Source organism: Pleurodeles waltl, chromosome 4_1, assembly GCF_031143425.1.
Source record: "Pleurodeles waltl isolate 20211129_DDA chromosome 4_1, aPleWal1.hap1.20221129, whole genome shotgun sequence".
NCBI lineage: Eukaryota > Metazoa > Chordata > Amphibia > Caudata > Salamandridae > Pleurodeles > Pleurodeles waltl.
Window position 1 is genome coordinate 316320295 of NC_090442.1, and position 22038 is coordinate 316342332.

A 22038-nucleotide genomic window follows, 5' to 3' on the forward strand; every position below is an offset into this window, starting at 1 on the left:
CTCGATACCTGATCTTCGACAGGAGAGGACCTATACTGCAAGTGCTGCTGTGACCTCGGTCTGGAAGAGACAATGGCTTGTGCGTCTGGGGAAAGGGCCCCTGCCTTCACTGCACAGGAGTTGGAGAAGCTCGTGGACGGGGTCCTCCCCAAGTACACGCTACTCTACGGTCCTCCAGACCAACAGGTGAGTACACAGGGAGCAAGTTGTATGGGCTATGCCTGGGTGGAGAGGGCTGGTTGTAAGAAGGAAGGGGGAAGAGTTCTGCGAGCATGAAGGACTGTGAATGCATGTGCCACATGGCAAGGGTAGGGATGTGGGCCACTCACTTCGACGGTGCAGTTGGTAATGACTTCTCTTCTTCCCCTGTACTTTTCATTTAGGTCAGCGCCCACCAGAAGAAGGAGATTTGGCGTGCCATCGCCAAGGACGTCCGGACCCTGGGGGGTCCACCAGAGACGGAGCACCCACTGCCGTAAAAGATGGGAGGACATTCGCCGCTGGAGCAAGAAGACGGCGGAGGCTCAGCTGGGGATGGCCTCCCAACGTGGGAGGGATGCCCGTTGCACCATGACCCCCCTGATGTTCCGGATCCTGGCGGTGGCATACCCTGAGTTGGATGGGCGCTTGAGGGCATCACACCAGACACAAGGGGGTGAGTACACTCTCATGCAGCGGACCTTGCGCGCGGTGAAGGTGTCTGGGTGGGGGAGGAGGGCTGTGGGTTTCCCTAGGCCAGGGCGAGTTCCGTAGGCTATGCCCCTCCGTAATGCAGGCCATGTGGCACTCCACCCCACTTCTGTAGAGTGCCAGGTACAGGTATAAATGCCCCTGTGTCATCTATGTGTGCTGATGTCCACCATAGCCATGTAGGCCATATCCCAGGAACTGCATCAGTAGAGCCCAACAGTGCGGTGTAGTGCAGGGGGCTGCTGTGTCTGTATTGTCCGCCAACGGTAGCGGTAAGCCATGCACTCAACCTGTCTTTCTTCTGTCATCCCCACCCCCCCTTTTGTGCTCTCCCTATTCTTTTGTGCATCAGCATCTTCAGGTGCAGGTACAGTGGCACCGGAGCACGAGGGAGCTGCATCCCACATGGCCATGGAGGGCCACACCACAGACTCTGAATACACCAGTGGGACGGAGGGCGAGGGGAGCTTCACGGCGGTCACAGGATCAGCAACCAGTGACACGGACTCGTCCTCCAATGGGAGCTCCCTTGTGGTGGCTGCAAAATCTGTGCCCCCCACTTCTACAGGTACAGCCGCCACCCCCCTACCAGCACCGCCCTCCTAGCAGCCCCTCAGCCTTCGCCCCGTGCCCGCTCACCCAGGAGGGTGGGCATCACCTTCGCCCCAGGCACCTCAGCCCCTGCCCTTGTCACCTCTGCTGCCCTCAGTGAGGAGGCCATTGACCTCCTCAGGTCACTCACTGTTGGGCAGTCTACCATTGTGAATGCCATCCAGGGTGTAGAAAGGGAGTTGCAACACACTAATGCATTCCTGGAGGGCATTCATTCTGGTCAGGCTGCCCATCATCGAACCCTGCAATCTCTGGCCTCAGCACTGATGGCAGCCATTGTCCCTGTCTCTAGCCTCCCCCCTCCAACTTCCTCCACCCAGACCCAATCCCCTGTACCCCAGCCTATCCCAAGCACACCATCAGACCAGCCTGCACACACGTCAACACACAAGGGAAGCTCAGGCAAACATAAGCACCACACATCCCACAGGCACTCACGCAAGCATCACCCACATACAGACACAGCAACATCCACTGCCTCCACTGTGTCCCCCTCGTCGTCGTCTCCCTCCTCCCTCCCAGTATCGTCTACACTCTCACCTGCATGCACTACCACTACAGCCACTACGTCCCGCACCAGCACACCCACCACCACACCCGCTCACCTGCACTCACCATCCCCACTACCATTTACACATCCCGTGTCCTTTCCCAGTGTGTCTGTGACGCCCCCTCCCAAAGTACACAAACGCAGGCACACACCCACCCAACAGCCATCCACCTCACAACAGCCTCCAGCGCATGCACCTGCACCCAAATCAACAAAAGTTACACCTCCTACAACCACCTCCTCTTCATCCACTCCCAGACCCCCTCCAGCTACCCGTCCCAGTGTTCGTCAGAAACCTTTCCTGAGCAACCTTGACCTCTTTCCCACCACCTCCTCCCCTCCAATTCATAGGTCCCGTACTAGCACCTCAGCCAAAACATCTCCGGTACCAGTGGTGCCTGTTAGAGGTATGTGGAGTGCACCGGGCACCAGGTCAGCCAGTGTGACACAGAGCCACAGCACAGCCAGTCCCCCCCCCCCCTGTGAAGCACCAGAAGTTGGACAGTGCCCGACGGGATAGGGGGAAGACTCCAGCCGGCAAAGCCGCTCACAAGGGTCCCGGGGGTACTGTCCACTCAGCTGTGACTCCTCCCAAGGTGGGGAAGAGGCAGAAGACAGCGCCAAAGTCTGGGAAGAGCAGCACAGCGGAGAAGCCCGCCATCATCCCCGCTGCCCAGGAGGCCACCGCCAGCCCAATCGTCACTGGCCAGGAGGCCACCGCCAGAGTCAGTGCCCAGGAGGGCAGTCCCATCGTTACTGGCCAGGAGGCCACCGCCAGAGTCAGTGCCCAGGAGGGCAGTCCCATTGTCACTGGCCAGGAGGCCACCGCCAGAGTCAGTGCCCAGGAGGGCCCCGGCAGCCACAGCCGCGCTGGGCAATGATGGACCGCCATGGCAAACACCGCTGTACAGGTCAGAGACAGCAAAGTCAAGCACCGCTGAACAGGGCAAGCACCGCTGAACAGGGCAAAGACCGCCATGGCATGCACCGCTGAACAGGGCAAAGACCACCAAGGCATGCACCGCTGAACAGGTCAGAGACAGCAAAGTCAAGCACAGCTGAACATGGCATGCACCACTGAACAGGGCAAAGACCGCCATGGCATGCACCGCTGAACAGGTCAGAGACAGCAAAGTCAAGCACCGCTGAACAGGGCAAGCCCTGCTGAACAGGGCAAAGACCGCCATGGCATGCACTGCTGAACAGGGCAAAGACCGCCATGGTAAGCACCGCTGAACAGGTCAGAGACAGCAAAGTCAAGCACCGCTGAACAGGGCAAGCACCGCTGAACAGGGCAAAGACCGCCATGGCATGCACCAATGAACAGGGCAAGCACCGCCGACTCAAGCACCGCTAGCCCATATGCGGCAGGGGCAGTGACGGAACTGGGACCGTCACAGGGAGAGTGATGCACTCTGGGCACCAGTCCCCCTCCAGAACCAGTGGAGAACAGCATCCACTACCTCAGTCCTTAACAGGATGAAGCACTCTGGGCACTAGTCCCCCTCCAGAACCAGTGGAGAACAGCATCCACTACCTCAGTCCTTAACAGGATGAAGCACTCTGGGCACCAGTCCCCCTCCAGAACCAGTGGAGACTGTTATCAACTTGAGAGACTGTGGCTTTGCACTCCCCAGGATTGAACAGTGGGCAAGCCACCCACTGTAGAGACTTGAGAGACTGTGGCTTTGCACTCCCCAGGATGGTACAGTGGGCAAGCCACCCACTGTAGAGACTTGAGAGACTGTGGCTTTGCACTCCCCAGGATGGCACAGTGGGCAATCCACCCACTGTAGGGACTTGAGAGACTGTGGCTTTGCACTCCCCAGGATGGCACAGTGGGCAAGCCACCCACTGTAGGGACTTGAGAGACTGTGGCTTTGCACTCCCCAGGATGGCACAGTGGGCAAGCCACCCACTGTAGGGACTTGAGAGACTGTGGCTTTGCACTCCCCAGGATGGCACAGTGGGCAATCCACCCACTGTAGGGACTTGAGAGACTGTGGCTTTGCACTCCCCAGGATGGCACAGTGGGCAAGCCACCCACTGTAGGGACTTGAGAGACTGTGGCTTTGCACTCCCCAGGATGGCACAGTGGGCAATCCACCCACTGTAGGGACTTGAGAGACTGTGGCTTTGCACTCCCCAGGATGGCACAGTGGGCAAGCCACCCACTGTAGGGACTTGAGACACTGTGGCTTTGCACTCCCCAGGATGGCACAGTGGGCAATCCACCCACTGTAGGGACTTGAGAGACTGTGGCTTTGCACTCCCCAGGATACATCAATGGGCATGGTGGCCCCTTCGTGGATCTGGCGTCGTGGACTCATGTGGCTGTGGTGCCCCCCCCTCCCCTTCCCCCTGAGGTGCCTGTAGTTTTTTCATCAGATGCCCCTGCAGTGTTCTCTCCAAAGGACTCAGGTCTCCTGTGTGGGCTTTGCCCTTGTGTCGCTACACTGTGGCCCACGGACTGTTCTATTTAATTTTGATGTAGAGGACTAATTGCCTCGGTTCTCCATGGCAGTGTATATAGTATTATTTTGGTATGGATATTTTGCATAGTTGACCTATATTTATCAGAGTCTATTTTTTATATACATTTTTCTTCACAATTTAATTATGTCTTTGCATTTTTCAGGGGGGTTTGGGTGGTGTCACTGTGCATTGTAGCTCTGCATTGGTGTGTACATTGTTTGGGGGGGTGGGGGTCGCATATGTGTGTTCCCGTAACCTTTCGTCCTCCCCCCTCCTGTGTGTCGTAGGTGCAGTCCTCACCGTTGTCGTATGCGCCGGCGTTCGTACTCGTGGTAGATGAGCAGGTAGACGAGAGCAGGTAGGATGTTTAATTCGGGTTCCATGCTGTCCTCCGTACTCGTGGAGTGTGTTTTGGTGAGCGTTTTCCCGTTCGTAGTCTGTTTCCGCCGTGTTTTTATCGGCGGGGCTCCCGCCCCGGAAAAGGTGGCGGATTGGTGAGTTGTGATACTGTGGGCGGTACATTGTCTGCCGCCTGCCTCTTGGCGGTGACCGCCGCGCTGTTTGTCTGTACCGCCGTGGGGGGCGGAGTGTTAATGTGGCGGGCTGTGTTGGCGGTTCCCGCCAGGGTCAGAATTCCATTTTTTCGACCGCCGGCCTGTTGGCGGTTTGGCCGCCGCTTTATCACCGACCGCCAGGGTTAGAATCACCCCCCGTGTGTACTACTGTTTTACATCAAAGTTCTATACTTACCTGTGTGAAGTACCTTGCATTTTATGTACTTACATCAAATCTTGAATCATGTGGTTATAAAATAAATTAGGAAAATATATTTTTCTATATAAAACCTTTTGGCATGGAGTTCAGTCTATGAGTATGTGTTCCTCATTTATTGCCTGTGTGTGTACAACAAGTGTTTAACACTACCCTCTGATAAGCCTACTGCTCGACCACACTACCACAAAATAGAGCATTAGTATTATCTAATTTTTCCACTATCAACCTCTAAGGGGAAACTTTGGACTCTGTGCACACTAGCTCGCACTTTGAGATAGTATATACAGAGCCAATTTCCTACTTTGGTGGATCAGCGGTGGGGTCTAAGACTTTGTATTTGCTGGACTACTCAGCCAATACCTGATCACACGACTAAAATTCCAAAAATTATCATTAGAAATAGATTTTTGCTAGGGCCTTGTGTAAGTCCCTGTTATCATTTCTTTTAGAGTTTAAAAGTTTGCAAAAGTTTTGATTTAAGTTCTAGAAGTAGTTTTTAGATTCTTAAAAAGTAATCCCAACTTTTAGAGTCATAATGAGTCAGACAGATGAGATGGTGATGGAACTGAACCGCACCCCTTACCTGCATCTAGTGATATCAGAGTTAAGGTCTCTCTGTAAACTAAAAAAGATAAAGACTGGGTCCAACCCTACCAAGGCAAAGTTCCAGGAGCTCTTGGCAGAGTTCACAAGGGACCACCCCTCTGATGTGGAGGGTGCTCCTTCAGATGGGGAAATGAGTGAACAGGAAGAACTCACCCCTCCTGTCCTAATTGGGGAGAACAGGGTTCCCAGAACCCTGACTCCACAAATCATAGTCAGAGAGCCTGGTTCTTCCACAGGGGAGACCAGTGCCATTGTAAGCATTGAGGACAGCCTCAATGAAGAGGACACCCTGTTAGGCGGATTTCCAAAAGACTGGCTTTGGAGAAGCAGCTCCTAGCCATAGAAAGGGAAAGAGAAGAGATGGGTTCAACTCCCATAAATGGTGGCAGCAGCTTAAATAGGGTCAGAGAGAATACCGACATCCTAAAAATCCCCAAAGGGATTGTAACTAAATATAAAGATGGTGATGACATCACCAAGTGGTTCACAGCTTTTGAGAGGGCTTGTGCAACCAGAAAAGTAAGCAGATCTCACTGGGAAGCTCTCCTTTTGGAAATGTTCACTGGGAAGGCTACCCTGATTGAGGGCTTTGGATGATCAACTGAGGAGTACAGGATTAGGTTTGGGGGGGCTCAAAAATCCTCGAGCCAGATCTGGGTTGAATTTGTTGACTTCTTAGTCAAAACACTAGATGGTTGGATAACTGGCAGTGGTGTAAGTGATTATGGTGGTCATTACAACCTCGGCGGTCTTTTTGCAAGACCGCTGAGGGACTGCCGTGCTGAAGACCGCCAGTGCAGGCGGTTTTCCGCTCGGCGAATTATGACTGCTGGCAGCCCTCCATCCTTTTCCGGACGGAGAGCCGCCAGCAGCCATACTGGTGGTCGGAGGGGAAGTGGAGGTTGCTCCACCTCCACCGCCCCGTCAACAGAACACCGCCCACCGAATCACGTTCTAAGGAATTCCCTGGCACTGATAGTGCTTAACGCCATGGATTTCATGGCAGTTCCCAACCCCATTAAATCCATGGCGGTCAGCCGGGTCGTGATACCGCCGGCGGTCTTGTGACGGCCGCCGGGCTGGAGACCCAAGTCTCCAGCCCAGCAGTCGTCTCAGCCCTGGCGATCGGAACGGAGAAGTGGCGGATGACCGTCATAATTCAATTTTTTTTACCGCCAGCCTGTTGGCGGTAAGACCGCCACTTCTCCGCCAACCGCCAGGGTCATAATGAGGGCCTATGATGGGCTGTATAGCTTGTTTATGAAAGAACATCTGTGAAGTAATTGCTTCAATGACAAACTGCATCAACATCTGAATTTCTCCCCAAGAATTAGGAAAGAAGGCAGATCACTGGGTCAAGACTAGGGTGACCAAGACTTCCACAGGGGGTGCCCAAAAGAAAGGGGTTACAAAGCCTCCCCAGGAGAAGGTTGGTGAGACATCTAAGGGCAAAATTAATGAGTCTTCTACAGGGCCCCAAAAACCTGCTCAGGAGGGTGGGCCCGAGCCCCTTCGCAGTCCACAAATAGGTATAAGGGTAAAAACTGTGATCCCAAGAAGGCCTGGTGTCAAAACTGTAGACAGCATGGACACCAAACTGGAGACAAGGCCTGTCCAAAGAAAAGTCCCACAGCTAATACTACCACAGCTAAGTACTGAAATAGCCAGTCTCCAGGTGGGATCAACAGTGTGCCCAGAGCAAATCAGGGTCCACACTGAAACTACATTAGTCTCTGAGTGTGGGGTGGATTTAGCCACACTTGCTGCCTGGCCGCCCAACATGCAAAAATACAGGCAGCAGCTCTTAATCAATGGGACTAGAGTAGAAGCCCTGAGGGATACAGGTGCCAGTGTCACAATGGTGACAGACAAACTGGTTTCCCCAGGAAGGTTCCTGGCTGGACAGACATATCCAGTCACTAATGCTGACAATCAAACTAAAGTCCATCCCATGGCAATGGTAACTTTAGAATGGGGAGGGGTCACTGGCCTGAAACAGGTGGTAGTCTCCTCTGCAATCCCAGTAGAATGTCTGCTGGGGAATGATCTGGAGTCCTCAGCATGGGCTGAGGTAGAGCTCAAGACGTATGCAGCACTGCTGGGTATCCCTGAACTGGTGTGTGTCAAGACAAGGGCACAGAGCAGGGCTCAGGGTGAAAAAGAAATGTTGGAGTCTGGAACAATGGCCCAACCTTCCAAGAGAAAAATAAATAAGACTGGGGAACCAGCTTCTACACAGCAACAGAAACAGAACCTCTCTTCCCAGGAAGATGTTCTATCCCCTGAGGGAACTGAGTCCATGGAGCTGGAGCCGTATCACGCTGAGCTCTTGGGCCCAGGGGGACCCTCAAGGAAAGTGCTGTGTAAGGGACAAAAGATTTGTCCCTCTCTTGAAAGCCTAAGACAGCAAGCAGCTGAGCAAGAAAAATGAACTGTCAGTGGAACCCACAGGGTCTATTGGGAAGATGGACTCCTTTACACTGAGGCAAGAGATCCCAAACCTGGTGCCACTAGGAGAATGGTAGTGCCTCAGGAGTTTAGGGAGTTCATTCTGACCTTAGCCCATGACATTCCCCTTGCTGGGCATTTGGGACAAACCAAGACTTGGAAGAGATTAGTCAACCATTGCAATTGGCCCAATATGTCCCAGAAGGTTAAGAAGTTTTGCACCTCCTGTGTCACCTGTCAAGCCAGTGGTAAGACGGGTGGCCATCCAAAGACCCCCCTCATTCCACTTCCAGTGGTGGGGGTCCCCTTTGAGAGAGTGGGAGTGGACATAGTGTGTCCACTTGAACCTCCCACAGCATCAGGGAACCAATATATCTTGGTAGTAGTGGATCATGCTACCAGGAACCCTGAGGCAATTCCCCTTTGGTCCACTACTGCTCTTGCAGTAGCTAAAGCAGTCATAGGTATTTTTACCAGAGTGGGATTTCTTAAGGAGGTGGTTTCTTACAGAGGTGCTAACTTCATGTCAGCTTACCTAAAACACATGTGAAATGAGTGTCGGGTGACTTACAAATTCACCACACCATATCATCCACAAACCAATGGTCTTGTAGAAAGATTTAACAAGACATTGAAAGGTATCATCATGGGGCTCCCGGAAAAACTCAAAAAAAGATGGGATGTCCTCTTGCCATGCCAGCTTTTCGCCTACAGAGAGGTGCCACAGAAAGGAGTAGGGTTTTCCCCCTTTGAGCTTCTGTTTGGCCATCCTGTAAGGGGACTACTGGCACTTGTAAAAGAAGGCAGGGAGAGACCTCTCCATGAGCCTAAACAAGATGTGGTGGACTATGTACTAGGCCTATGTTCAAGGATGGCAGAGTACATGGAAAAGGCAAGCAAAAACCTTGAGGCCAGCCAACAACTCCAGACGTTGTGGTATGACCAAAAGGCTGCTATGGTTGAGTTTCAGCCAGGGCAGAAAGTCTGGGTTCTGGAGCCAGTAGCTCCCAGGGCACTCCAGGACAGATGGAGTGGCCCTTACCCAGTGCTAGAGAAAAAGAGCCTGGTCACCTACCTGGTAGACCTGAGCACTAGCAGGACCCCCAAGAGGGTGAGCCATGTTAACCGCCTTAAACTCTATCATGACAGGGCAGATGTAACCATGTTAATGGTTACAGATGAGGACCAGGAAGCAGAGAGTGAACCTCTCCCTGATCTCCTCTCCACTGATCCTAAGGATGTCTCAGTAGATGGAGTGCTCTATTCAGACACCCTCTCTGGCCAACAGCAAGCTGACTGCAGGAAGGTCCTCCAGCAGTTACTGAGCTCTTTTCCTTGACCCCTGGTCAGACACACCTGTGTACCCATGATGTGGACACAGGAGACAGAATGCCTGACAAGAATAAAATATTCAGACAGTCTGACCAAGTCAAAGAAAGCCTCAAGGTCGAAGTCCACAAGATGCTGGAGTTCGGAGTGATTGAGCACTCTGACAGTCTCTGGGCTAGCCCAGTGGTCTTGGTCCCCAAACCTCACACCAAAGATGGCAAGAAAGAGATGAGGTTTTGTGTGGACTACAGAGGGCACAACTCTTGTCACTAAAACAGATTCTCAGCCCATTTCAAGGGCAGATGAGCTAATATACATACAAGGTGCAGCCAAATTCTGAAGTACCTTTGACTTGACAGTAGGGTACTGGCAAATCAAAATGGCACCTGGAGCAAAAGAAAAGACAGCATTCTCTACACCTGATGGTCATTATCAGTTTACTGTTATGCCCTTTCACTTAAAGAATGCCCCTGCCACCTTCCAAAGGTTGATGAATCAAGTCCTTGCTGGCTTGGAGTCCCTTAGTGCAGCATATCTAGATGATATTGCTGTCTTTAGCTCCACCTGGCAGGATCACCTGGTTCATCTGAGTAAGGTTTTGCAGGCCCTGCACGCAGCAGCCCTTTCTATCAAGGCATCTAAATGTCAGATAGGGCAGGGAACTGCGGTTTACTTGGAACACCTTGTAGGTGGAGGCCAGGCTCAGCCACTCCAACCCAAGACCCAGACTATTCTGGACTGGGACGCCCCAAAAACCCAGACTCAAGTCAGGGAATTCCTTGACTTGACTGGGTACTACAGGAGATTTATGAAGGGATATGGATCCATAGTGACACCCCTCACAGAACTGACCTCTAAGAAAATGCCCAAGGAAGTTAACTGGACCTTGGACTGTCAAAAGGCATTTGACACCCTGAAGCAAGCTATGTGTACAGCACCAGTTTTGAAAGCTCCATATTATTCAAAGCAGTTCATTGTTGTCAGGGAGACCAGATCCTTGGGCCTGTGCATGTTCCCAACATGCCCACCACTAGACAGCTCCAAAACTCTGATAGAAATATCACAGAGCCTGAGAGAGTCCAAGTGGGGGAAAAGGGGATTAGGTAGGGAACAGCTGGGAAGGAGACCTGTAGGAAGCAAAAGGTTAAACAACACAATATCAAGATATAATCACAGTTACTTTCACTAGACGATGGCTCTAAGCGTTTTCATACTGTAATCAAGGATAACCTAAGAAATTACTATCACTAGACCTCAAGAACTCTGGGTACCTGGAAAAAAAATCAAGAATAGTTAATACAATGTTTCTTATGGGCTTTTCATGAAATGTCACATACTGTCTAGGAATACAAGAACCTTCTAGAATAATGTTTCAGAACAAACATTGCATTTCAAACATGAGGACTAAGGCAATCTGAAACATTCCCAGGAAAACAATAGGAATTGTACTAGGAACTTAATTCGCACAAAGAATGTCACATTTTGAGTTTAGCGTCTATGCAGAAAATCCAGATGCCCAGGATAAATGTGTGCACTTCAACAAACACTACATATCAAAGTTTTAACTTCCAAGAAATGATCGCGCAAGGTTTTGCCGATCTGAACACCAAGGTTTACATGCAGGAAATGAATCACGCACACTGCCAATTCTAACAAGAATATGCAAATTCCATTAAATGATCGCGCAAGCCTTTGCCGATCCCAACATCAAGGCTTACAAACGGGAAATGAATTGTGCACACTGCTGATTCCAACAAGAATATGCAAGTGCCATGAAATTATCGCGCAAGCCTTTGCCGATCCGAACATCAAGGTTTACATGCGGGAAATGAATCGCGCACACTGCCGATTCTAACAAGAATATGCAAATGCCATAAAATGATCGCGCAAGCCTTTGCCGATCCGAACATCAAGGTTTACATGCGGAAAATGAATCGCGCACACTGCCGATTCCAAAAAGAATATGCAAATGCCATGAAACAATCGCGCAAGCCTTTGCCGATCCGAACACCAAGGTTTATATGAGAGCAATGACTCGCGTACTCTGAAAGTTCCATGAGTTGGCCCAAAACTCAAGAATCTCTGAGAACGGGGTCGGGGGCCCATCCCTACTTCCGCCTTACCACCGTGCTCAAGGATCACCAATATAATGCGGGGCAGGCCTGGAACATCAAGGTAGGCCTCCAGAACAGGAACTCAGGAAGTTGCTGCTGCTCTGCACTGGGACCTCTGAATAGTGAGTACATGGAGCTGGGCTGGCTCCCTTATATAGAGTCTGGCCCAGCCCACGAACCACACCCAGTCATGCTGCAGGGAAAGCTTCTAGAATGCCCTAGAAAAGGACAACATTCTAACACACTCAGTAAGCCTACAGCAATACATTGCACATGAACAGTTATTGCAAACATCATTAATAGTGTTTTTCAAGGTTAAAGTCTGCAATGCAAAAGGTTAACATACTGCATATAAATACAATGCATGAATTATGTCCTTGCATAAAGGCTGGGTTTTTGCATTTTTGTTCCCCGTAGAGCGCGCACTGTCCTGATGTGGACAATTGTGCAGACTGATGCCTCTGAGCATGGGAAAGGAGCAGTCCTGCCCCAAACAAATGATGATGGCCTTGACCAGCCTGTTGCTTTTATTAGCTGGAGGTTTCTCCCCAGGGAGCAGCGTTGGAGTGCCATTGAGAGGGAGGCCTTTGCTGTGTTTTGGTCCCTGAAGAAGTAGAGACCATACCTTTTTGGTACTCACTTCACAGTTCAAACTGACCCCAGACCTCTCAGATGGCTGATGCAAATGAAAGGAGAAAACCCTAAACTATTGAGGTGGTCTATATCCCTACAGGGAATGGACTTTGTAGTGGAACACAGACCTGGGACTGCCCAGGCCAATGCTGATGGCCTTTCCAGGTTCTTCCACTTAGAAAATGAAGACTCTCTTCGGAAAGGTTAGCCTCATCCTCTTTCGTTTGGGTGGGGGGGGGTGTAAGGAAATGCCTTCCTTGGCATGGTTAACCCCTAACTTTTTGCCTTTTGTTGATTCCAGTTATGATTGAAAGTGTGCTGGGACCCTGCTAATCATGCCCCAGCACCAGTGATCTTTCTCTAAACTGTACCTTTGTTCCCACTATTGGCACAGCTCTGGCACACAGATAAGTCCCTTATAAATGGTACCCCTGGTACCAAGGGTCCTGTGGCCAGGGAAGGTCTCTAAGGGCTGCAGCATGTATTATGCCACCCTGGGGACCCATCACTCAGCACATGCACACTGCCTCACAGCTTGTGTGTACTGTTGGGGAGAAAAAAGACTAAGTCGACATGCCACTCCCCTCAGAGTGCCATGCCCACAACCCACTGCCTGTGGCATAGGTAAGTCACCCCTCTAGCAGGTCTTACAGCCCGGAGGCAGGGTGCACTATACCACAGGTGAGGGCATAGTTGCATGAGCACTATGCCCCTACAGTGTCTAAGCAAAACCTTGCAGGGTGGCCATAAAGAGTATATGGTTTGGGAGTCTGTCAGTTTACGAACTCCACAGTTCCATAATGGCTACACTGAAATCTGGGAAGTTTGGTATCAAATGTCTCAGCACAATAAATGCACACTGATGTCAGTGTGGAATTTATTGTAAAATACACCCAGAGGGCATCTTAGAGATGTCCCCTGAATACCAGTCTGACTCCTAGTGCGAGGCTGACCAGTTTCTGCCAGCCTGCCACAACCAGACGAGTTTCTGGCCACATGGGGTGAGTGCCTTTGCCACTCTGTGGCCAGGAACAAAGCCTGTACTAGGTGAAGGTGCTTCCCACTTCCCCCTGCAGGAACTATAACACCCAGTGGTGAGGCTCAAAGGCTCCTGCCTGTTGTTACAGCATCCCAGGACATCCCAGGTAGTGGAGATGCCTGCCCCTCTGAATACAGCCCCCACTTTTGGCGGCGAGTCCGCAGGAGATAATGAGAAAAACAAGGAGGAGTCACCTACCAGTCAGGACAGCCCCTAAGGTGCCCTGAGCTGAGGTGATCCCTGCCTTTAGAAATCCTCCATCTTGAGTTTGGAGCATTCCCCCAATAGGGATAGGGATGTGCCATCCTCCACTTAGGGAGGAGGTACAAAGAGGGTGTAGCCACCCTCAAGAACAGTAGCCATTGGCTACTGCCCCACAGACCTAAACACACCCCTAAATTTAGTATTTAGGGGCGACCCTGAACCCAGGAAAACAGATTTATGCAAGCTGAAGAAAGAGGGACTGCTGACCTGAAGGGCCCGCAGAGACGATGGAGACATCAACTGACTTGGCCCAAGCCCTACCAGCCTGTCTCCAGACTCAAAGAACGTGCACAGTGACGCATCCAGCGGGACCGGCGACCTCTGAGAACTCAGAGGGCTGCCCTGCACCTAAAGGACCAAGAAACTCCAGAGAACAGCGTCACTGTTCAGAAACTGCAACAACTTTGTAACTTTGAAACAACTTTAAAGAGACTCTCACTTCCCACCAGAAGCGTGAGTCTTCACACTCTGCACCCGACGCCCCCGGCTCAAGTCCAGGACAACAAACACCGCAGAGATGACTCTCAGGCAACTCCAATGACGTGGACCCCCTTAGTCGACCCCCCTGCACACCCGCAGCAACGGCTGCAGAAAGGATCCAGAGGCTCCCCCTGACCGCGACTGCCGGTTAACAAAGGAACCTGATGCCTGAACCAAGCACTGCACCCGCAGCCCCCAGGATGGAGAGGAACCACCTACCAGCGCAGGAGTGACCAGCAGGTGGCTCTCCTTCTAGCCCAGTCTGTGGCTTGCCCAAGAAACCCCCCTGTGCCCTGCCTGCATCGCCTAAGTGACCCCCGGGTCCCTCCTTTGCTTTCTATAGCAAACCCGATGCCTACTTTGCCTATTACACCTGGCTGCCCCTGTGCTGCTGAGGGTGTGTTTTGTTGGCTTGTGTGCCCCCCCCAGTGCTCTACAAACCCCCACTGGTCTGCTCCCTGAGGTCGCAGGTACTTACCTGTAAGCAGACTAGGACCGGAGCACCCCTGTTCTTCATAGGCGGCTATGTGTTTTGGGCCCTCCTTTGACCTCTGCACCTGACCGGCCCTGTGTTGCTGGTACTGTGGCTTTCGGGTTGCCTTAAACCCCCAACGGTGGGCTGCCTATACCCAGGAGACTGACTGTGTAAGTGCTTTACTTAACTGAGAAACCTAACCAAACTTACCTCCCCCATGAACTGTTGATTTTTGCAGTGTCCACTTTTAAAATAGTTTATTGCCATTTTAACCAAAACTGTGTGTACTACTGTTTTAAATCGAAGTTCTATACTTACCTGTGTGAAGTACCTTGCATTTTATGTACTTACCTCAAATCTTGAATCTTGTGGTTCTAAAATAAATTAAGAAAATATAGTTTTCTACATAAAACCTTTTGGCCTGGTGTTAAGTGTTTGAGTGTGTGTTCCTCATTTATTGCCTGTGTGTGTGCAACAAGTGCTTAACACTAACCTCTGATAAGCCTACTGCTCGACCACACTGCCACAAAATAGAGCATTATTATTATCTAATTTTGCCACTTTCAACCTCTAAGGGGAACCCTTGGACTCTGTGCGCACTATCTCTCACTTTGAGATAGTATATACAGAGCCAACTTCCTACAAGCTCCACTTAAGGTATAAAGGTGCCTAGTTAGTGCATGTTAAGTCCAGAGAGCTGCAATATATAGGTGTTCATGTTCATTTATTGTTAGGAGATTAAAAGGAGGGTGCCACATCCCAAGAAGGTGATTCATGAATATAGCTTTAAAAATTGGTTGGTTAATCTACAAATTGCAGTTTAAACACTAGAGTAAATAAAGAGTTGGCCCTTATACCCTTTACAATTATTTTGTTGCTTATATTTTAAAGATGCAAAAGGTGCTCCTAAGAGTATTACAAACAGCAAGGGGAAGAAAAGACGCCCGAACAGCAAAGATCTAGCTGTGATGGTGCACAGCAGTGATACAGGTTTCTTGGACTTTCTTAACAGTTGTCTAAGGTAGGCACCCCAACTGATTTCTTTTCCAAGGTGTTTCAATATGATGTCTTTATTAATGTATTATGTGTGTTACTATTCCATTTGCTTGCACAATATGTGCTGTAATGATCTTGCATTATATGTCGAACAAGTCATCATTCTGAATCCTGACTACAAGTGTAGGAGAAAAGGCAAGAGAAACGGTTCAATTAGTCACTCCTTGAAACTCCTTGACTATTGTAGTTCTTTAAAATCACAATTCTATTGGTGCTTTTTCGCACTTAAACGTACAAAGGTATCCTTTCTGTCACCTTTGATTAAATGGTGCATGTAGCAAAACTATTCCCTATGGTAAGTTTGCTTTTGGTGTAGTTGTCACCAATGTCGAGAACAAAGTCTGTTCTTTAGAAGTGGCATCTGTAAAGTTTTCTGAAGGGTTGTGGACACCCAATGTCTGGAGCACAAATGAGTTAAGGAAAATTGTTGCTTTCCTATCAGTTACATCTACTACAGCCAGTATGTTTGTGATGCTGGTTATTCCTAATAGTGTGTATGATAGTGACTCTGCCACAACTAAGATGCAAAACAACCATTGCTTTAAGCCTAATATCTAGCTGCGGGATCCTTACCTTTGAATTTCCCAGGCGTCAGACTGGATCCAGAAGTATCCCTGTGTGTTGTCAGGTGGTTTCGTTTGGTTCCACGCAGCTTTGTTGACACTGGAAGTGATGTTGGGGTCATCTATATAGACGCCACACAGGCACGCATACGTCAGTTCTTTTCTTTCCGCACCTGTTAGTGCTGATCCGGAGAAGAGGTATCTCTTCTTTTTGACAGTTTTTTTTTACATTTTGCCAAGTATTTTTGGAAATGTGCAGTAGGAATGTTATCTAGGAAAGTAGGGTTTAAGCCTTGTGGCACCTGTCACTGCACCATGCTGGTTACGGACCCTCACCTGGTATGTTTATAGTGTCTCAAGCACGACCGTAACTCAAAGTTATGCTTAGACTGCCGGGCCATGACGCCAAAAGCTTTGAGGGAGTAGTCCCTAAAGCTGCTTGCAGCCCGGCAGTCAACGCCATTTAGCGTGACTCTTAGAGGGTCTCGGTCCTGATCGAAAAGGTGGTCATGGGACTGCTCCAGGAGCCCCAAGTCATCTTCCTCTCACTCAAAGTCCTCAGGACATTCAGGGTAGAGGCACAAGAAACAAAAGAAGTTGAAGAGGTGTTTGACTTCTCCTCGTCCGTCGGCCGACGCGATGAGCTTAGAACATTGGCGTTCCAAGCACAGTTCTGCAGAGCCATTGCCAGGTCCGACAATGAACCTTCCTCCTATTTCCAGGAGCCAGAGTGACCTCTGCTCAAGTAAAGAACTTTTACAAGGCCATGTGCCATGTATTTGAGCTAACTAACCCCTCTGGAGCACTTTAAGGCCCCTCGGGGTCAGAGGAGGCCCCATAAGATTCCGCACTGACAGCTCTGGCCTGGGCTCCAATGTGGTCTCGTGGATTGGATATAGAATCCACATCATAGTCGGACATGCCAACCTGACCTTCTCCAGCACCGGTCCCGACACTGATGGTGGTGCCAGCCCCATTCTCATCCCGGCCGACATGCAGTTGAACAGCATAGCTTGATGTCAGTTACGGCACCGGCAAGACCCATTGGTCCTAGGTTGTTGTCTGAGCATTTTCTGGAAACAGCCAGGAATGGGGAAGAGTGGGAGGGGTCACTGGACCCCTTAGAATACCGGCGAGAGACCCCAATTTCATTGGACATGTATGATGAACTAGCAGATGCCAGTGGACTGGATACCTCTTCAGATAGTGGCTTGCTCTCTCTACCTCCTGTGGCTACAGAGAATGAAGCATCTTACGCAATGGTGGTGAAGAAGCCAGCGCAGGTCCTTGACCTCGAACTTCCCTCTGTGTTGTTCAAGACTAACCTCTTGATGGAAGTGCTTCAGCATGGAGCTTCCTCATCCGAACCCCTATTGCCCTTCAGTGAAGCACTGACTGATGTCCTGCTGGGAACTTAGTTTAAGCCCAGCACAGGGGCTCCTGTGAACAGGACAATTCACCTCCACCATGGCTCTGCCCTAAGTGATCCTAGTTTCCCCACCCAACACCCCACCCCTGAGAGCTTGGTAGTCCAAGCCTCAACTTCCCATGACGCATTCCCTGCCACCCCTGACAGGGACTCTAAGAGGCTGGACACCTTAGGTAAGAAAATGTTTTCTTCCACCATCTTAGCATTGCGGCTGGTGAACACCTCATGCCTTTTGGGCCATTATTCACATACCCTGTGGGAAACAGTTGCGCAAGTGCTGCCACAGGTACAGGAGGAGGCCTTGGCTGTCCTCTCCCAAGCAGTGAAAGATGGGAGGGATGCAGCAAAGTTCGCCATCAGGTGTGGTTTGGACACAACTGACTCGCTTGGAAGAGCAGTTTCGTCGACAGTGGCCATCTGGCTTTTCATGGGATCTCCAGGCTAACCTCATGGACATGCCCTTTGACGCAACTCTTCTCTTCAGAAAGAAGACAGACTTGGCACTGGAGCGCTTTAAAGACTTGTGGGCTACGGCCAAGTCCTCGAGTCTGTAAGTGACACCTCGCCCCCAGTCTGCCTTTCGCCCCTTTCGTGGCTACAGAAGGGGCATGCCACCATGCCAGCCCTATGACAGCCACCGTCCTGCACAAGCTCCCCAAGCTGTGCGAGTACTTGGATCTTCCACATTTGCTTGGGTACACTATAAATGTGCCAAAGCCACACCTGACTCCCTTCTCAGCTGCTCCCTTTCATCTCAGCTGTTTTGGACACAGTACAGTTTCAGGATTAATCTCCAGAGCAGTTAGTCCTGGATACTCAGGGTAGGATACCAATGTTTCAGCCTCTATCCTGGATTTTGTTGAGAATGACACTGAGGCTGCTGGGCCTCATGGCCTCCTGCATCCTGCTGGTGAATCATGCCAGATGGCATATGTGGGCTCTGCAGTGGAACCTGAATTTCCAGTGGGTGCAGCATCAGGGGAATCTCTCTGACATTCCAGTCCAGTCCTGTCGAGTCCAATCCATTCCAGCCCATTCCAATCCAGATCTTGAAGGGAACTGCAAAAGACTTGCAGTGGTGGCTGACGAACTGCGATAGGGTCACAGGCAGACTCCTCTCCCCAACCAGATCTGACAGTATTGACAAGTACGTCACTCCTGAGACGGGGTGACCATCTGGGAGAGGTGGAGATCAGAGGCTATCTGTGAGAGGTGGAGATCACAGGAATCCGGACTCCACATCAACTTGCTGGAGCTTCGGCTAGCCTTGAAGGCATTTCTTCCCTCTGTCAAGGGGAAGTTAGTGGAGGTGTTCATGGACAACACCACAGACATGTGGTACTGCAACAAGCAGGGCGGAGTGGGATTGTGGACCCATTCTCAAGAAGCCCTGCAACCCTCGACACATGGCTGAAACAACAGAGCATAACCCTGGAAGTTCAACACCTGGCAGGTCCTCTGAACGCCAGGGCAGACAAACTCGCCTATCGATGCCTAGCAGATCACGAGCGGCGTCTGCATTCGGAGGTAGCACAAGGACCAAAGGGAGAGCTTTGGTTAGATCTGTTCACCTCCTAATAGAACGCGTAATGTCAGCAGTTTTGCGCGTTGGAGACGCTTTTTGTCTCCAGTGGAGTTCAGGCCTCCTGTACGCCTTTCGGGCCATACCACTTCTGCCGAGAGTTCTCAAGAAGATCTAGAATGACCGGGCCCATACTTGTGGCTCTGGACTGGCCGCAGAAATTCTGGTATCCTGAGCTTCTGAAAATGAGCACCGATCCTCCGATCAGGCTGCCCCTTCAAGAGAATCTTCTGTTGCAAGCAGCAGGGGAGAGTTCTCCACCTGCACCTGTCATCTCTCTGCCTCCTTGCGTTGAGATTGAGCAACAACAGTTGATAGCTTTTGACCTTCTTTTCAAACTCTGTAACATTATTCTGGCAGCCAGGTGTCCCTCCATCAAAATGGTATATGCTTACTGATGGCAAAAATTTGTAGCATATTGTACAGAAAAGTCTATTGACCCTCTTTCTGCCTCTCTTTCTGATACTCTTCTCTTCAATCTTACCCTTGCCCAGGTTTCTCAAAGGGCGTGTGCATATATTTCTCCCCTCACCCTTCATTATGCCTCAGTGGGCCTTAACTCTGGTTCTCACTTACCTCTTGTGTGCTCCCTTTGAGCTGCTGCACAATTGTCGCCTCCGGCTGCTTACTATCAAGACAGCCTTTCTAGTGGCAGTAACATCTGCCCAGAGGGTGAGTGAGCAGCAGGCTTTGTCATCCAAGCCTCCTTATCTCTCTCTGTTCCTAGACAAAGTGGTGCTTCACACCAGGGCCTCTTTACTGCCAGAAATGGTGACCTTATTTAATTTGGAGCAGTTTGTCACCCTGCCCACCTTTTACGCTCCTCCACATCCCTCTAAGGAAGAGGAACAACTCCAATATTTGGACCCAAAAAGAGGGTTGCCGTTCTATCTTGACTGCACAAAAGAGTTCTGGGAGGTTGTCCAACTCTTTGTGGGCTATGTCGGAGCTGAAAAAGGTCGGGCAGTACAGAAACAAACCATTTCATGCTGGGTCATTCTCTGAATCAAGGTCTGCTACTCCTCGGATAAAAAGCATCCTCCCAAGGGCTTATGGGCCCATTCCACCAACGGAAAAAGCTGTGACCACAGTGTTGGCTCAGAAAGTCCAGGTCCTGAATATTTGCCAGGCAGGAATATGGGTGCCTCTGCACATATTTGTGAAACACTACTGCCTGGAAAATCAGGTCTGTAGGGATGGGCATTTAGCCTGTTTAATACTGCAGGGCTTCTTAGTATAGAATATTTGTTGCCAGCCCACTACCAGGATGGTATTGCTTGGGTATATATTCAAAGGTAAGGAATCTGCCGCTAGATGTCTCTATCAGGTGAACATGTTACTTCCCTTTATTAGCGCATTATCTGGTAGAAACAATATCTAGCTGCAGATTCCTCACAGACCCACCCATGACTCCCCGTTCTGTGGACAGATTTCTAGGGCTAGCGTTTCTCCCTTTTAAGGGCCCTAGTTTGGACACACATTTGTCTGTTCACCTCATGGCTCTGTGCTTCTGGAGTAGAAAGTCATGAAAAGTAAATTACGTCAGTGCATCTGGGTGGCATCTATATAGATGACTGTGATGTCATTCCTGGCACCAACAACACCAACACGTGGAACTGAATGAAGCCACCTGACGGCATCTGCCGGATCCAGTCTGACACCTGGGAAATTCAGAGGTAAGGAATCTGCAGCTAGATATTGTCTCTACCAGATAATGCATTACCAAGGTAAGTAACATGTTCTTCTAGTTCAAACTGCTTGTTAAATAATTCAAGATGGTTATAAATGGTGAATGAAGGGTGTACTGCTTTTCCTACTACCAGCCAGAAAGAGTCAACCCTGATAGTCTTCTACAGTCTGGGCTCTGGGCTCTGGGCACCCACAGCTTTATCATATCTGAACACATAGCCAAAGTACTCAACAACAACTTATATATTTGTTCAGGTGCCCAATATATGCCAAACACGCTCTTTGTTGAATGTACCCATGGTTTAGTACAACGCCACTGCTAATAATTGAGCTACAAACATGATTGCACCTCTTATGATATTGTTATTAAGATTTTCCATTAATTTCTCCCAAACATGTAATTTATCATCCATGATCAAACACTGTTTGCAATTGATTTTGTAATTAGTGTAACAGCTATGCAATGATCTTGAATCAACTTATATAAATGTGGCACATCTCTATTAGATTTTACTGCCATTGCAGATAATGAGGTGAGTAGAGAACTCAATTTCAAGTAGCTACACTTTCAATTTTTGTCTCAAAATATTTCCAATCTTATATTTAAGGACAGACCAGACCTGATATTTTTTCAAAATCCCTGCATCAAACCTACTTTTCTGTTTGAGGCATTTATTCTCTAACTTATTAGCATTCCTATCAGCCTAATAGTTTAGTTTTAAACCACTGCAAGGTTTTTGCCTCACACAACACATTACAAGGCCCGGCTTCATTCCCACCTTACCCTACAATACTAAAAGCCAATTGAATTAGTTTATTTTACATGTATATGTTCTATGTATTAATGGCCATACGTAGTTGTCACCAAGAGATAACGCACATGCTAGTCACCAGTCACAGGCTCAGCCAGTTGACTTTCCACAATCTTTGCAGGTAGGGAAACTTCCCACACCTATGAATAAGCAAGAAGTCCCCCATGAAGAGCAGAAGATTCAGGAACCACAGAAAGCATGGGTCTGGTATTATGTCTTGCTGATGGACAGCAGGCACCGCAGGTTCTGTAGACTCCTTCCCCTTTGCTTCATCACTTCCCACAGGCAATGCCATAGTGCTACGCCTTACCAAGTTTATACAAATTGCTTCCAAAAATGCCAGCATTGACTGAATAGGAGTCAGCTGTTTTTATTTATTTTGCAGTTTGATATAGCGCAAACTTGACTCAAAGGACCA

At 49.8% G+C, this 22038-nt stretch overlaps 1 protein-coding gene across 1 annotated transcript in view; it reads left to right on the top strand.

The window, feature by feature from the left end:
- DYRK4 (dual specificity tyrosine phosphorylation regulated kinase 4) overlaps positions 1-22038 on the top strand; it is a 1116119-nt gene that overhangs the window by 874559 nt on the left and 219522 nt on the right. The window contains exon 11 of the mRNA XM_069230054.1: positions 15381-15510. Coding sequence (XP_069086155.1) covers positions 15381-15510 — 130 coding nt within the window. The remainder of the gene's footprint in view (positions 1-15380; positions 15511-22038) is intronic.